At 40.6% G+C, this 18,472-nt stretch overlaps 2 protein-coding genes across 2 annotated transcripts; both read right to left on the reverse strand.

The window, feature by feature from the left end:
- Positions 1-3,444: 3,444 nt before the first annotated feature.
- LOC132254549 (uncharacterized) lies at positions 3,445-4,002 on the reverse strand. Its single transcript, XM_059740424.1, has one exon. It carries the CDS (start codon positions 4,000-4,002, stop codon positions 3,445-3,447), a length of 558 nt encoding a protein of 185 aa, XP_059596407.1.
- A 5,764-nt stretch (positions 4,003-9,766) lies between these two features.
- LOC100263734 (protein TRANSPORT INHIBITOR RESPONSE 1) lies at positions 9,767-16,525 on the reverse strand. Its single transcript, XM_002271376.5, has 4 exons — positions 15,410-16,525; positions 13,512-14,004; positions 11,497-12,269; positions 9,767-10,855 (listed from the first exon to the last, which is right to left on the reverse strand). Exons 1-3 carry the CDS (start codon positions 15,910-15,912, stop codon positions 11,514-11,516), a joined length of 1,752 nt encoding a protein of 583 aa, XP_002271412.3. The 5' UTR covers positions 15,913-16,525; the 3' UTR covers positions 9,767-10,855; positions 11,497-11,513.
- Between the last annotated feature and the right edge of the window lie 1,947 nt (positions 16,526-18,472).

Consider the following 18,472-nt stretch of genomic DNA (forward strand, 5'->3'; position numbering starts at 1 on the left):
TGCGCGGGGCCAAATGTGAATTTGTGGCCATTGATGGAAAGCATGGTGAATAAAAATGATGGAGGGTAAAATCTCTCTCTCTCTCTCTCTCTCTCTCTCTCTCTCCTGTGTATATGTAGCTGAGTTTAGTGGACGTTGTTAACTACTCACTACACTTTTGCTTGCGCTTTGCGCCTCTCAGATTGTGTTTTGAGTGGGGGCTCACCCTGAGCTATTCCATGGAAAAATGCTTTCATCACCGGCAAATCTTGAGAAATCATTCATTAGTCTTTACTTTCAATCTAGTTCATTTTCACTTTTGTTAGCAAACCCCGTGCATGATGTTTACTTTGCAAATTCCATGATGACCTCCCAAACCTAGCCTAGAGGCTAGATGTGGGGTTAACTAAAGAATGGATCAAGATTCCTATAGGCCGAGTCGGAAGGCTCAATATTGGGCTTATTTTTCAGCCAATTGTTGCACTATCTGAGTTATATTGGCTTTGATGGATTAATTTATGAGGTCGAGGGCAGGTTCATTGAGGTATAAACTTCATACCCCAGCTGTCAGGTTGTTTAGGCTGGATGCAGCATCTTTGAATGTTCAGATTGTCTTGTTTAAACAGTGTAAAGGGGTAAATATTTTAGGTGCAATAATGTCACTTTTTAAGGGCTACTAGATCAAATCTATTTGGTGTGATATCAAATGCCATAAAAGATTTAACTTATCTTGTAATAGATTTTTTTTTTTTGATAAGTAAATGATATGCATTCAAAAAGCACAACGCCATAAGGTATACAGGGAGTATACAAGGCAGCTAAAGCCTCAAAAAACAACAACAGAAAAAGAATCACCTTCCTTTAAATGGAAGATATCCACTTTAGGAAACCTATAAGGGAGAACGCCTCATCACCTACATACAATTTGGCCCAACTCCACAGATTACAAACAAAAAAACTCTTTTAACTTCTGAACGTTCAACACACCCCCCCTAAAAGCTAATCTATTCCTCTCCTTCCATACCGTCCAAAAAATACACAACGGAATAGCGTCCCAAATCTTTTTCCTTTTCTTTCCCACAAACGAGCCCCTCCAACTAGCTAAAACCTCCTTTACAGTTTCTGGAAAAACCCATTTCACATCAACTAAACCAAAAACAATATCCCATAGAGCTCTAACCACTGTACAATGTATAAGGATATGATTTACACTTTCTTCCTCACAACCACACAGGAAGCAGCGATTTGGAAGTTGTAGTCCTCTTCTTTGAAGTCTATCCAAAGTAAGCACCTTCTCCCATGTCGCCTCCCACGCGAAAAAAGCAACTTTAGTAGGAACCCTTGCCACCCAAGTGCTCCTTGATGGAAAGTCTGTATCATCAGACCTCGCCAACAAACTATAAGCTTCCTTGACCCTGAACTGACCACTTCTTCCTTTCCTCCACAGGACTGAATCTTCCTCCAAAGAGGGTTTGTGACCCCTCAATATATGGAGAAAATCCCCAACCAACTCCAGCTCCCAATCATTGAAATCCCTAAAAAAATTTAGATTCTAATTTCCTTGACCCAAATTTTGATCCCACATTTCCTCAACCATCGAGTTCCTTTGAACTGCCATACCAAAGAGATGAGGAAAACAGTTGGACAGCGTTGACTCTGAACACCACACATCTGTCCAAAATCTGATCATGTTGCCCTTCCCTACTCTGAAAGTCATGTTATCCCAACACCAATCTGATTCTTTCCAAATCTCTTTCCAAACCCCTACTCCCACCGCCCCATTAGCCTTCTTTGGCCTCCAACCAAAGTCCTCCTGCCCATACTTCACCTTGATCACTTGTTTCCAAAGATTATCTTTGTCACAAGCATACCTCTATATCCACTTGCCAAGTAAAGTTTTGTTCAACATAGCTAGCTTCCTAAGGCCTAGCCCACCTTTATCCTTGTTTATACACACCACCTCCCAATTTACCAAACGAGTTTTCCCTTCCATATTTCCCCCTCCCCACAAAAAGTCTCTTTGCACTTTCTCAAGCCTTCTAGCAACAATCTTGGGCATTTTGAAGATAGACATTTGGTAGATTGGCATGCTAGCCAACATACTTTTTATTAAAGTGACTCTTCCCCCTTTAGAAATATATTGTCGTTTCCAAATAGCTAGTCTCCTCCTGACTCTCTCTTCCACCCCATCCCACATATAAGGCGCTCTATTGGGAGCCCCTAAAGGAAGACCCAAGTACTGAGAAGGTAAGGACCCCACCCTACAGCCTAGCTCAACAGCCAACTCCTCCATTTCCACCACTTCTCCAACTGGTATGATTTCACTCTTGGCTAAATTAATCCTTAGGCCTGACGTCGCTTCAAACCAGAATAAAATCCAACTTAAATGAGTTAGATGATCCTTTTTGGCCTCATAGAATATAATTGTATCATCAGCAAAAAACAAGTGAGAGATGTTCAAAGGAGGTTCACTACCACCCCTTATATTACACCCTGATAAAAAACCCCCCTCCACAACTCTCCTAATAAGAACATCTAGCACTTCCATACCATAACAAAGAGATAAGGAGACAGAGGATCTCCTTGTCTAAGACCTTTAGTGCTAGGAAAGAAGCCTACAGGCACTCCATTAACCAACACTGAAAATTTAGCTGAGGATAGGCAACTCCACATCCACCCCACCCACTTAGGCCCAAAACCCATTTTTTGCAACACCTTCAACAAAAACTTGCAATTGATATTGTCATAAGCTTTTTCTATATCTAGTTTGCATATAAGGCCCTTTTCTTTTCGTTTCTGCCATGATTCTATCACTTCATTTGCAATTAAGGAAGCGTCAAAAATTTGTCTTCCCCTCACAAAGGCATTCTGAGAAGTAGAGACCACCTTTCCAACTACTATCTTCAATCTGTTAGCTAGCACTTTAGCCAATAACTTGTAAAGCCCCCCCAGGAGACTAATGGGTCTAAAATCTCCAAGATCCTCAGCCCCACTTTTCTTGGGGATCAATACCAAGAAAGTATTGTTAAGGCTCTTGAGGAAAGAGCTATGTTCGTAGAATTCCTTGAACATTTCTAGAATCTCCTCTTTAATAAACTCCCAACAACTTTGCCAAAAAGCCAGAGTAAAGCCATCCGAGCCAGGGGCTTTATCCCCATTCATCTCCATCAGAGTCACATGGATTTCATCCTCTATAAAGGGCCTCTCCAAATTCTCAGCCTCTTGTTGGCTGATCTGATCAAGCTGAAGTCTCCCAATATCCGTCTTCCACCCCGTATCTTCTGAGAGTAAATTTTTAAATGCATTAACAATTCCTTCCCTAATTTCCTGCTCCTCTAGAAACCATTCCCCATTGATCTTAATTCTCTCCAAATAGTTATTTCTACGGTGAGCACTTGCCATGCGATGAAAGAAACCCGTGTTTCTATCCCCCTCCTTTAGCTAAATTTCCCTTGAGAGCTGTCTCTAGTGCGTTTCCTCCATAATCACCCATTTTCTGTAATTTTCTTTTGCCTCTTTCTTAAGCTCTGTTTCCTCCACAGTCAGAATTATCTCATTTTCCTCCCTATCCCAAAATTCCACCTGCTGCAAGGCTACAGATTTGTTGCACTCCAGCTTACCAAAGACTTCTCTATTCCAAACTTTCAGCTTCTGTTTGATTTCCTTCATCTTAGTAGCCAACTTGTAACTAGCATTGCCCCTAACATCAATTCCTTGCCACCAACTGCGCACAAGCTCTTTGAAGCCCTCAGCCTTAAGCCACATATTTTCAAATCTGAATGGAGTCGGGCATCGTCTTATCCCACCCCCCACTAACATAATTGGGAAATGATCGAATACCGGACGGGGCAGTCTACACTGATTAATCCCACTGAATTGGTCTATCCAGCTAGGAGACACAAGGAACCTGTCCAATCGTGCCCAAGTCTGATTATTTTGGCCCCCATTCCAAGTAAATTCTCCCCCTTGAAGAGGAAGATCCACTAGCCCAAGATCATTCACAATTTCAGCAAATTTCCTCATTGCTGAACTAATTCTCCTCTGGCTACTCCTTTCCCTCGGAAACAAAGTGATATTAAAATCCCCCCCTAAACACTAGGGGTCTTCCCATAGCCCTCTAATCGCCCCAAACTCTTCCCATAAAGCATCCTTTTCCACTTTAGAGAAGGGGCCATACATTCCCGTAAAAACCCAGACAACCCCATTTTCTACGTTTCGGAATCTGCAAGATAATGTAAACTGTCCCTCCTCCCAATCTAGAATGTCCAAAGACCTTCTATCCCAGCATATAAAAATTCCTCCCAAAACCCCCTCCGCATTCACAACTTTCCAATCTAGGAATCTCCTAGAGCCTAAACTTCTCGCAATGCTATCCGTCATAAATTGCATTTTTGTCTCCTGAATACAAATTAAGTCCACCCTCTGATTTCTTATGAACGTCTTAATCACTTTTCTTTTGGAGCTATCATTTGCTCTCATCACGTTCTAGCTTAGAATTTTCACCTTCATTGGACAATCATAATTTGGCGCCCTTTGCCCTGTACCGAGCCTTTCTGTTTCATCTCCCCCTCATAATTTATGGAACATTCCAATCTTTTTAGCTCCCTTTCAAACTTTGACTTTTCCAGTAGCTCTTTGCTATGAATTTTCTCCCTCTTTTTCTGATTTTGGTTAAAAAAATTCAATATTTCCTTCTTCAGCCCCTCCGTGGGGAAGCCCAGGAACTGGCTGAACCTCGGCAAGCCACTCACTTCCCATTTGCCCTCCGGCTCACTTCTCTCAACTTGAGCAGCATATGTGTCATCGACCCCTTCCATCCCCCTACCTTTATCACTACTACTTTTGGTTACTCCCAATTCCTTACAGCCATTAATCCTTTCATTACAAGCCTCATACACCGTTTACCACATTGAGTTATCAGCCCAAACTTCCTTATCCAAATCCCCAGAATGATCGTAAAACTCCCCCCCCCCCCCCCCCCCCCCGGAATCTGATAAAAAAGAACAAAATTGAGATGAGAATCCCCCAAAGCCCTTTTCCCCCAAGAACTAGACCCCATTCCATACCTCATTGATTCCTCTTCAAGCACCCTATCCGTCTCTGTCAGCCTGACCCCACCTTAAAGCTTCCTTGTATCCTCAAACTCCCTCGCAACAAAAGGCTCTAATTTAGGAGGACAACTGGAGGCGAGACACTTCAACAAAAAGCCCGTCTCCTCTTGGGCTGCTGATGATTTTAGGCCCTCCCTTAGTTTTCCACTTGGATCGGGTTGTTAGGAGCAGCCCTTTGAACAATTTGGGTCTTCGTTAGACGATCGGGCTATAGGTGAAGCTGGGCCTTTAGCATAGCAGCCCACATCTTCCAACCTATACGACGGGCCTGTATCTGGGCCAAAATCACTTGCAGCCACACCTTTCATCTTCAAGTCCATGGACCCGCTCATCAAGCCAGGCCCACCAACCCTCCTTGTCTCCTTTGGGCCTGCGAGTGGACTTAAAGAATGTAGATTGCCAGTTAAAGCCCAAGTCCGGGTTGTCGGGCTTAGATCTGAACTGACCTCAACCCGACTTGACCCCACCCCCTGCACGTCCATCCCTTCGTTAGACGGTTTCAGCGTCTCGAGCCTCACGCTCACCCACTCTTTCGTCACTCGTTGCCTCGCGCGTGAGACCTCCTCATCCCTAACCTCACTGCTATGACGATAGGCTTCGTTTTTGCGATTTTTCCTCATCACCGGCCAGCATTCCCACCATAAGGACACTGCGTAGATCTCCTCCTCCACTTCGATTTCCAGAATGCTCGGTCTAAATTCTCCTCTCAATCTCACCAAGATTCTGGCTCATTGGAGTTCACCCATCAACTTCGTCTGTTCATTGACTGCAATGAACCCGCCACATTCGTCCCCCACTCTCTTCAATATCTCTGGACTCCATAACGAGATTGGGAGCCCAACTATCCTCACCTAGGCTTCCTTTCTCTTTTCCTCCTCTACCCAACGTCCACTCCTAGGGCTCCAGTGCTCCAGTCTTACCTGGATCCCTTCCATCGCGCGATTCCCAGAGGAAACGACACGTCTAGCCTCCTCCAAATTTTCAAATTCCAACAACACTCTTTCCTTATCCAGCTTAGCCAGCCCTAAACTACCTTTAAGGTCCCAAGACTTTGCCCAGAGTTGCCCTAACTTCTCAAGATCATCTTCTCCCCCTGACCTATCTCTCCAACTTGCCACAACACAATGTTCCAATTTCTGTAATAATCCTATTGATTCCTCCTTTTTCACCTTCACTACAATGACATTTGGGTTACCCGACAGTGGTCGTTTCACCATTGTTGCATACGATCTTCCCACACCAGCCTTCTCCACAGCCTTTCCTTCCTGGTTTTCTGGTTTTTTGCCAAGAAACCCTACCATTTGGTTAAGCTTCTCCATCATGGTCATCCACCCCTGTTTACCTCTCGGGATGAAGATGCAGTACCTCTTCCCCTCTATATCGGAGACCCCTAGACATATAAACCCACCACACCCCCCCCCCCCCCCCCCCCCGCCGGCTTTGTTTATCCCTCGTATCATAGAATACATTCTCCCCTGCTCCTTCCATTCCCTTCCCCATCTTGCTTCTTTCTCATCCTTGATACAGAGATTCAGCCCTTCTAAGAAAAACCCTAGGTTATCTGATCCCAATCGGACCCATGACGAAACCCCTCCCTTCTTCTCCACAATGAGGCATTGGATTTTTCCTCTTCTATCCTCCACAACAATCTCGAACGCCTTGGATTCCACTGTGAAACTGCACTCCTTCCTTTTGCTCCGCGGCGCCAAGCTCTCCTCCCCCTCCTCACCATCGCACTCGCCGTCGCACTCTCTCTCGCCCTCTCTCGCTCTTTCTCTTTCTTGCATTGCGAGCATCTCTTGAGATGAGATCATAAAAACTTAATTCAATAATTGATATCAAAACTAAAGGCTAAGGTTCATGTGATGTTAAATATATGTTTAACAATATTTTTCCTTTTTTTACTAAAAATATGTGGAGCGGCTTGCATGATGTGATGTGGAATGTATGTTCAATAACTTTTTTTTTTTTTACTCAAAATAGGTTAAGTGTTTTTAAAAAATGTTTTGTATCTTAAAAATTATCTTTTAAAAAAATCAAGTATTACAACAAAATTTAGAATACATTTTTAAAATTTTAAAAAATCATTTATAATATTGAAAAATCATCTAGTGTTTTATAGAAAAATATTTTGATAAATGATTATCTTAAAAAAGAAAATACTTTTATTAAAAACACTTCTAATAAAAATAATATCAAACATACTCTAAATTAACTAATTTAAACATCACTTTATTCACTCTAAGCACTTCATATTCATACCTTTTACACTAGGTTTTAGAAACTCAAGATTATCATCAATTCTAACTTGTAAGCTCATTCAAGCAAGTCTTATTGAGTAAGTTCGGATGAATAATGATATTAAAATGCATTTATTGGTATATATTATGTTGTGTAAATTTTACGGGCCAAAAAATTGGAATTTGAATAAGAGTAGGAATGACAACAATACAAGTTCAAAATATGCCCCCTTTTCCCAACCACGACCACACCTTACATAAAAATTCTCATCCTCAAGTGAACCCCATGGCGTAGATGAGGAAGGCAACTAAATGAATTTGAAAAAAAGTGCCCACCCCATCCCTCTCGGAATCTTTGTTCTCAATACTTTTTAATCTTCAATTTAATAACATTATTGGTTTTCTGCTTTTGTTTTTCCGATCAACTTTTAATTAGGGTTTTTTTTTTTTTTTTCTTTTTAAAATTGGTTAAGAGAACTTCAAGACCTAACGCCATTAGTCTTCATCATCAATGAAAAAGTGAAAAATAAAAATAAAAATAAAATAAGCGTTGACGCATGAACTATTCCAATGTCCATGCCCTTCAATTCTAATTTTTCTGTTTTAAATCCAAGAAGTTGAAGGTTCCTCAAACAACAGTAAAACAAAAGTTCAACCAACAAATTTAAAAGAACAAAAAAAAGGTAAACCAAAACCCAAGAAAAAATGTGAAAAAGTAAAACAACCCATCTCACAATCCCATCAATTCTTTTTCTACAATTCCCAAAAATGGAGCTTCAAAGATCAATATTGGAAGTGCACTTCCAAATATGGTGAATCTTCTGGGGTGCAGAATAATAACTTGATGATAACATCGCTGGAGAGCATCAAGAGGATGCACATCATCGGAAAACATCAAGAGGATTCACATTGCTCAATTTTTAATAAAATTTATGGGTGATTTTTCACATACTTCACATGTTCCCTGTATTGTAGGGACCCCTCCCCTTGGGAAACACGTGGCACGCAGCTCATGGTGACGTGTGGCACGTGCTATCAGCCGGACCATCATTATCCGGACCATCATCATCCGGATTCTCCTAAAGATATGCATGGTGCGGCTATCCTATCCGGAACCCCTCAAGGAAAGGCAAACGACGTTTCAGCTTCTCCTATCCAAGGAAGAGCAAACGACGCTGGCAGAGCGTAGACACCCGGATAGTCTCCACAACACATCCGGATAATCAGCATGATCCATCCGGATATAAATCGTCTGGATGGTCAATTAAAGTAAAGCGAGTCTTACACGCAATCACAGCAAGCAGCCATGGCCCACATCCCATCACCTGCAGAATGAGAAGACAAGAGGAAGTGACAGCAAGTCACTTCCCACGATCATTCTACATAATCACTTCCCACGATCTCTAACAACCGCATCACCTACCATGGTCTCTGACAGCCATTCGTAGGATGATAGTGCTCCTACTAACACCTATTGTCATCATCACAACAGAAAATATCTCCTCACCATTAATGAGAGGAACAGTACCCCTGAAGCTGTATATATATGACTTCGCATGAAGAAGAAAGGGATGATCTCCTGGTAACCTCTTGATACCTAGTAAAAGGCCAACTGCCTCATATATCTTATTCTCTTACCATGGCTAACAACATCATCGGAGGGTGCATCCGGACACCCTGTCCGGATGCCTTTTTGCAGGTACAACCACTGAATCAAGAACCCCTTGTGTGTTGAGAATTGCGTGTCCATCCATCTAGCAGCAACGCGGCCCACATGATACGCGAGGTGACAACATGTATGATTGGATTTCACTCTCATATCTGATGATCACACATTGACTTAAAACAATTCTGGGAGACATCTATTCACCCTTTTTGGGTAGTTTGAGTTCAAGTTATTTTCTAGAATAAATTGAAGATATTTTTAGCTATTAATATATTAATACATGGTACCTTTTTCAAAAAAAAAAAAAAGTTTTTTTTTAAAAAAAACTATTTTTCACATGGGAATTTTCAGAAAAAAAAAAATTATTTCTAAAGATAATTGAGGACTTTAACAATTAATCTCAAAAATGGTTATTTTTAAACCCTAAATGCAGACGAGCTCATTGAACACATTTGGGTGCCATGTTCAACTGGATCAGGCTCGGCCTAGGTTGAGTCTTTTGTGAAGCCATTTCTTCAGCCCATGCACAGATGTCAACCTTTCCTCAACACCCCAAATGAGGGAGTGGCAAAGCATTTCAGAGACTTGTCAGCAATGGCCCTTCAAAGACAAAACTCACAACTGGCTGTCAAGGGATCCTCCACGTAAAAGCTAAAAACTGAGTGATAGGACTCTCAGACCATTCACTCGTATCCTGTGACCTCCATAATCTAAAGGAGCATAATAGAAAACCGACTTGACAGAGAACATATTTTGTGGCCATGGTAAGATCAACATGAATAGTTGCAACTGGCGAGTGATCCTCCCAGGCCTCTACCATAAAATATATGCATTATAAAATAGAGACAAAAGCAGAAGCAAACAGACAACTCATTGTCCACTTGAGAACAGTTGCCATGAAAGATATGGCACAACCCAATTCATACAACCATAAACAATATTCCATGCGACCAAGTTCATGTGGACGACACTGGGAATCCTTCATTTCCTTTCCAAGTTTTGCACCAGACAGGCTCCCTGACCCGTCAAGATCGGACTTGACACAGATCCATCATTCAACTGATTGAATGGGGCCGGCCAGTTCATCGGTATCCACCACCCACCCAGCATTATTCCATTGCATCAGTTGATAACCACAGCATATGGATCTAAACATCTGGACCTGACCCACCTGCAGCCACCCTTTATTCCCATTTTGATATGATCCCAGCACCATCTGTGCCTTCATCTCCCACCAAAGTCTTAGAACAGCTTTTTCTTCCCCCGCAAAGTTCTTTCTCCTCTGCAAGGCTACCATTGATGAGAGTGGCATGCTTCAAACAATGCCACAGAGCGCATTCACCCATTTGCGAAAGGCTCTCATCCCTCTGATGCCATTTAGTCTACTGATATACACGGCCACATCCCAAGAAGTTTAGATGTCAAATCAACGATAAAACAGAAATTCACCTTTTTGTCATAGTGAATTTGTCTTCCAAGCGGGACTTTAATAGGACATGCTGAGCCGGTGGCAACACATAGTGAGTAGACTTGGGATTGTTTAGAGACCCAACATGAAATGTCTCTTTCATCTAACTTGTGTATTGGCATTCTTGCAACCTTGCATGGAATGGTAGATCCAGAAGTGAGGCAATTATGTTCTTGGCTTTGGAGGCTATGAAGGCAATTTCTTTCCATCTTATACCTTCTCTGTATTTGGATTGTCCGTGGGCCTGCTGTTTGCTGTGTGAAACAGATCCGGTAGTTGATCAACAAATTTTATGCTTCACAGTCTCTCATCATTTTTCTTTCCCACACTATTTAATCCAGTCTTATGACTCAGCTATTTATGCATGTGGATTAGCCATCCTCTGTGAAACCTGCATGTATGAACACACAGAATGGTATTAGAACAGGTATAAGAATGATATCTAAGAAAACATAGCTACAAAGCTGGCATACAGATCAAGATTCCTAAAATAGGCAACAGACCCAGAAAAAACTTCAATGTCCAAATAACATTCTGTCAGAGAACTGAAGACAATACAATAAGCAAGAAGCTGAAAAATGGCAATTCAAAGGAGGAATTCCTAGATTTCTCAATGGTAGCTCTAGAAAAAGAGTAGGCCATTTAGTAATTTGAAAACCTTAAAAGGACATTAATTCTCAGGCACAAAAAAGGAAGAATGTCAACTAGGATCAATTAAAAGTCCTCCAGAGGAAGGGGCCAAACAAAATAACGTAATAAATAAATAAATGACAAAGAAATGACATATCAATGCACTGTTAACCTCTAAGTGTCAAAAGTACAAAGGCTCACAATTTAGAAGGAGAGAATGGTAGCAAGGCCCTGAGAGGCTACACTACTCTAGTGGTGAGAATGCATCATAAAGTTTCCCTTGTAGGTTTCTTTTTCTTTGGGGTGAAGAGGAATAATGGATACTATAATCCTGAGTCCTACAAGGTTACAGCTCTCTAAATCATACAGAGAGAGAGAGAGAGAGAGAGAGAGAGAGAGTACCAAATATTTTTTGAACTTCAGAGAGTCAGAACAAAAGGTGGAGCATCTCTTCTTGGCCCCGCAACGGAACGGTAGACATACACTTTATCAGCCTGACTGTCATCACTCTCTTCATCCTTCATTACCTCAACATTCAACCTTGGCATCTGCTTGGCCAGCCGCCTACAAGCATTCATTGTCACATTGCAGGCTGACATCCAGAGTGACCTCATAGACTCATACTTCTCCAGACCTGAGAGCAATGCCTCATTGCCAAATGGACAGTCCCTTATCTCGAGCTTTCTCAGCTTTGAGCAGCCACTCAGCACACACTGCATCCCCCAATCACTGCTACCAGCAAAAGCCACTGAAAGAGTTTCCAGGTTTTTGGCATATTTTCCAATATACTCAAATGTGAGGTCAGTCAGTAGACCTGAAACTGCAAGTCTCTGGAGTTTGGTGCAATTCTTCACCACTGCACCAAAAGCCTCATCCATAGGCTCATCAGTAAGATAATCAGGCTCACCTGGGTTCATCACACACAGCCGAAAGTGGGTGAAATCAGGGCAATTCTTTACAATAGTTGCCACAGCAGCATTAGTCATCTGCCTACAAAAGTAGAGTACATAGTGAAGCCTAGGGCAGCCATAAGACACAGCAACAAAACCCATTTCAGTCACCCCATGGACAACATCCTGCTCATAGGGATCAGCAGGGAAGACACGTAGTTCCTCGAGCAAAGGACAGCTAAGTCCAACAGCTTCCAGCCCTTTGTCTTCTACTGTGTCCAGAACCTGCAACAAAAAGTGGATTTAGAATTAATTTAGAACATCTAGGATATAATATGCTATTGAGGGAAGGAAATGAGGTTCTGCTTTAATCAACTTGTCTTTTGCACAAGTCAGCAGCACTTTGAAGAGAATCTCCCAATTTTTTTTTCAAATTACTGGTGGGGTTTGTCATTAAAGTATTCTTAATGGCCTGCCGTTCCGACTTCTTTGGTTTCTTTTACTATTTAAATTGTAACAGATGATTGGTAATCTAATAGGTCAAACTGAAAATTATTGTTTATTCCAAGGTCGTGGAGAGCTGATGAGGAGAGAAAAAAGAGTGGTTGGGAGATGAAATGGCTATAAATAAGGCATCTTCAATATAGAGACTTTTGACTGAAGAAATAAAAAATCCACACACAGAGAGATCCATCTTGTCATTTGAGGAAAAGAAGGGAAATGATTTTCTGAATAAGCAAACTTGGGACCATGAATTAACATTGAAAACCAATTTAACCACTGTAACATTTGGTGGTTCAACAATATATATGTCAAGGGTGGGAGGTGGGGGTGGGAGGCATGCTTCTCATTAGCCTATGGGCACTATCTTATGCAAGCAATCATGAAATGACCCAAAGATGCTCTAAAGCTAGAAATGCTGACACAGATATATTACTAATGGATGAAGATTATGTGACATTAAAAGGTTTCTTCATACTAAATATGCAACTCACCAAAAAACAGTGATTATTCCTGCCAGTACTTGGACAAGTAGATCATAACAAAACTTTCAACAGTTTGAATATATCAGCATTCTTGTACATTATCCTGCTTGGTGAGGAAGAATGCTGAGATATGGGTGTGGGGACAAGTCTGTTAAAGAGGCTGAAACACATACTATTATCCATGGAATCACTACATGGCATAATTCCTAATGATAGATTCAGCATAACTGGCACCACAGAGATAAGAAGAATAACCTGCCAGCTGATTTTCCACCAAGGGAAGTCACTGACGAAATATCTGATTACAACTATCATAGTTGGGATGCATTTTCATTCTTCAGAAAGACATGGAAACATGCTTGTAGTTTCTTCAAATTAGAATTATTATGATCTCCTTAGCGAGTTAAGGATGACTAGAACCATTCTCCATAATAAATGAAAAAATTGAGGCTAAATCTCTATATGCCTTGATGCATTAATCTTCCAGATATTATGGATGAAATGGATGGACCAAACAAACGAAAAGTATAAAGCCTCTTACCCAAAGACGCTGTAGATTTGGACAGTGATCAAGAAGCTTAGCAAGTTCACCACTTTGCAGAGCAGCATCACTCAAATTCAAGAACGTCAAATTCATACAGGCAGGGTATAGAACTGGGAGATACAGTGGAGTAGCTTCGCACAAACCAGAGAGAGTATTTAGATTCTTGCAGTTGTTGAATGCACTTTCAAGCTCTGCATACTGGCGGGTTGTGAGCTCTTGATGGAAGGACCCAGTACCAAGCTCTGTCAGTTGAGGAGCACACTCAAGCAACCTCTGTAATTGTTCCAGGGTGATATTCTTGTTAACCTTCAAGAATTTTAAAGATCTGCACCTACTCACTAGTTTCTCAAGAGCATCAAAAGAGACATCACTGCTCAGATTCGCAAAATTCAGCACTTCCAGTGACGTGAAGTTTTCAGGAAAGCAACTTAACCAACCCCCACCAAGGTCATCAATGCCATTCTCCTGTATGTCAAGCTCTGTCATATTCCTGCATTCCAAATTGGTGTTTAGAAGTTTTCCTTTTTCCCTTTGTTTGGATCTTCTCTATAAAACATTTCCACATAGAAAAAATCAAGGTATACAGACAAACCCATTAGCATGGGATAGGCACATATTCCTAATCAGATCGAGTTTCTGTACAATAGAACAAATGAGCAAGTTGATCAATCATGTTGCAGGAGAAAATGAATCTAAGAATGTCAAATTTTTGTTTGGAAGAAATAATACTCTCCATCCTCAATTTGTGGCTCCATCTGGGTACTAAACAAAGAGGAAAAACTTCATGTCTCTGCTCATGACAGAATGAGAACAATGGGTGATCTTATCACTGATGATGTTTCAGAACAAACATCGAAAGATGGTACTTATGGATGCATTGCCGATACAATAATCTGGATTGGTGATCAAGGTTTTAGGTTCCTGATTGTTTGGTAATTTATACCCACATACTCATAATTTTCAATAGCAAAGATCCAGCACAAAATCCTTTATTTTGTTCTATTATTTTTCTTTTTATCTGTGAAAAGTAATAATGGGCTAAAACAACTCACAGGTGACCATCACACAAAGAATCCAGAATAAAAATATAATTGGTATACAAAAAACATGGAATAAATATCCCTATTAACTGGTTCTTATTCAAAGTAAACTAGAGCTCCTTGACTCTTGACTAGCTCACAATCGTTCATCAACCATATACCCTCTAATTACATGTTAGCAAACAACAATTACTATGGATCTGATTCACTTACGCTAGCAATGTAAACCCCAAAAAAAAAAAGGGAAAAAAAAGAAGTCAATAATAGACAGAAACGGCCCCACCAATTATCAGTATACAAGGAAAAATTAGCCCTAAAGGATACACTAGAACAGAATAATGTCCATACTGTAAAAGGGGCAAAGGTACATACCCCTATTTTTCTTTATATTTAAAGAGTAAAAAACGGGGAATTCTTTTCTTTTTTTTCTTTTTCTTGTGTGTGCGCGCGGGTAAGATGACACCAAGGATATGCCATCCATTAAATGCTCATTAACAGGTCAAATGTCACATCAAGAGAGAGATGGGAAAAGAAGAGAAAAAGGAGAGGAAAAGTTGGAGCACTACGTTTTCCACTAGGACTCTGTTTTCTCACAGTAATAAGAAGCAAACAAGACCACAAATCTAAACCATTTATATCAAACATATATTCATTGCCAAACTATAAAAATAAAAATAAAATAAAGTTTTTTTTCAACGAGGAAATTACTCAGATCCCCTTGCCTTCAACTTCAAACACCAGTCCAAAGAAATCAAAGTGCGCCAATACAGAGAAACCCAATCCAAATATAAAGTCAACAACCAAACAAAAAGACTTGATCAACACAAGAAGGGACGGGGAAAAGGAAAACCATACTTGCAATGAGTAGCAATGGCGGCAAGTCCATCCGTACTGAACCCGTCACAGCTCAAAAGCGAGAGAGCTTTGAAATTGGTGAACGTCGTAGCCAAGAACTCCAAGCTCTCATCAGTAACAGTCATTCTCTTAAGCCTCAACTCCTCAAGCAGAGGGTACTTGGAGGCGAACACAACAAGCCAAGCATGAATATCAGCCCCCCAGTTCAACGGGACCAGATTGAAATCCGAAAAACGAGGCTTCCCTTTGAGCGTCACGCTCCGAATGTTGGGAAATCTCCGAGCAACGATCTCCGGCGAAACGGAGTAGCAGTTGCCGATGAACACGTGGGTCCGGGACCATCTCTCCGCGTTGTACCAGTCCTTGCACACAAGAGAGACTGAGCTTCTGTCTTTGTGGGACTTCACGAGCCCCAGAACTCGCTCTAATACCTCGTCGGGAAATGGTGAGGACCGAGTCAACTCGTTTGACTCGGGCGAGTCCTTTTTCCTCTTTGAATCCATATTGATTCAAACCTCGAGTACAAAAAAAAAAAAATCACCTCTCAAAAAGATAATAAAAAATAAACACTTTCTCCTTGGGGAGAAAACAAAATGCCTGAGTAAGAATCCTAAGATATCAGAACTTCATTCTTCAGACCATAAAAAATTGGAGAAAGAAATGGGTTGCAGAAAAGTTATAGAAAGAACAGCAGATAAACCTCCTGCACTAGAAAACAATTAAATGTTTACCCATCAAACGGCCATCACCCAAGTACTAGTACTCTCCTCTGAAAATGCTCCATAAAAAGGTTTTTTTGGGTTTTTCAGAGATGGTTTTTTTAAAAAAACAAAAACTACCAAATAGAAACCTGAGAGAAGAAAAAGAAGGATCCGAAAGCCTTAAAAGTGGAATCGAAGATCCGCCATGGAAGAGGATAAAAGAAAACCTGAAGGAAAATAACGAAAGTAAACAATAAAAGGTATCAAATATTAAGGAAACTGAATGCTCGGATCTGCCATGAACGAATCTCCGAAACAAAGCGCTCTCTCTGTCTCTCACCTGATGAAAAAGAGCCAGGGAAGAGGACAACCCCTAGCGTATTATAGCAACCGCAGTCGAGAAATGAGTAAATTAATAATAAACAAATAAAAAGTTTTTTTATTATTATAATTATTATTACTCCACCTTAGCTGAAGCTGACAGTATGGCAGGAAAGAAAAAGGCCGAAACCGTAGCCCACAACACGTAACGTATGCCAGGGTGCGTTTTATGCACAGCCCCTCTCCCTCTGCCACGTAGACAAATTCTTTTTACGAGCTCAAGCCTGGAGATTCTCTACCACCATACGAGCTTCGGGAGTTGGGTAAAGAAGTAAAATTGAAAAATAAAAAAGAAAGTTTAAAATAAATAAATAGGCAAATGGTGATTTTTAATAAAAAAATTTACAGATGTCGATGCGACAGCTCCTTTCGGATAATTACTTTTCAGTTTTCACTCCGCCATGAACGGGACGTTAAGCCCCAAACCACCACCACCTCATTATTTCTTAACCCAGCTTTACATCTATTCCCACTTTGCCCCTCTTCTTGTTTGGAATATCGTTCCCGCCACTCACGCTCTAAATTCAATTTTTTTTTTTTTTTTTCTTTCGCGTTCTGGAGATTCCTGTGCTTCTGAAAAGCCAAGAAAAATCTTAACTAAATTCAATTTTATTTCTTTTCTTTTTTTTTTCTTTCGCGTTCTGGAGATTCCTGTGCTTCTGAAAAGCCAAGAAAAATCTTAAGGTGATTCTCGACGCGATTTGACTGGAGAAGAATGAATTACAGAGGAGAGAGTTATTTGAGGTATGAATTTTAAACGGTGAATCTATTTTTGTTTTTCTGTCACTGATCAATTAAATGCTGATCTTGGAAGCTTTGGAATTGAACCTTAAGAAGTTTATTCTCTAATCTTATCAGTTTGAATGCAAAGAATTTTTCTTGCCAGATTCTGATACAACCAGGCGTTTTCTACATTGAGCTTTCGTTTTCAACACTCTGATCTCGAGAAGCTCTGTTTTCTTTTTCTCCTTTTATTGGAAGTATTATTTTCATCAAGGATCTGATTTGTCTTGAAGAACTCCCAAACATTTCTGAGATCTCCGAGAAACTCTGAGAAAATAAAGGCGATGTTTTCCTGGAAATAATTTTCCACACAAACTTCAAGTTTTTCATTTCAACGGAAATCTCGTTGTTTTCCTATTTGTCACAGAGGCAAAAGCGTTGTATCTTGTCACATAGGCAAAAGCGTTGAAGATACAAAACCTTATCAGTTCTATGAACAATGACACTTCGTTTCACCGCCGTTAATGCCTTTCCTGACGAATCGCTTTTCCAGGAAAATAAAGTTCGGTTCTCTAAATGACGTAAACACCCTTCCACATGATAGATAATCCACTGGATATGGACTAAGGCTAATATCGTTATTTTAGAGAGGTCGAAGTGCTATGTCCTTCGGTTTATTCCGTTACGATTGATGGGATTGGCGTTAAGAAACAATGTTCTGAGTTGGCCCACTTAAGTTGGATTATTTACAGAAACACCACCACAGCAGCTGCGTCACCTCATTCACCTGAGACTGTACCACTGACAAGGGCTCAATCAGTAAAAGAGGCCACGTGATGCCCTCAGCTTTTGCGGGAAAGGCGCTCCTTGCTTTTAGTGATGAATCCCCCGGTTTCAATCACATATGTCCAGGTACGTTACGTAATATCTTCCAACACCAGGTGTTTTTTTTGCCTCCCTTTATCTACATCTGTTTTCTTCTTTCTTTTCTGTTCTTTTTAATTTTAAATATAAATATATCCACTGCAACACATTCACCTATTTTTCTTTTTTCTTTTCTAACTAACTTTACATATAAAATACATCAAATATCCTCTTCTTCAACCTCAAAATACTCATACCCTTTCGTCTTCAACCAAACTCAAACCCTAATTTTTACACTTTCTCTATCATTTTTTATCCTTAAATTTTATTTTACAGAGAGAAGAAGAATGGAAAAGGAAAATAAATAAATAAAGGAAGAAAATAAGTGAAATAG

Source organism: Vitis vinifera, chromosome 10 (assembly GCF_030704535.1).
Source record: "Vitis vinifera cultivar Pinot Noir 40024 chromosome 10, ASM3070453v1".
Classification (NCBI taxonomy): domain Eukaryota; kingdom Viridiplantae; phylum Streptophyta; class Magnoliopsida; order Vitales; family Vitaceae; genus Vitis; species Vitis vinifera.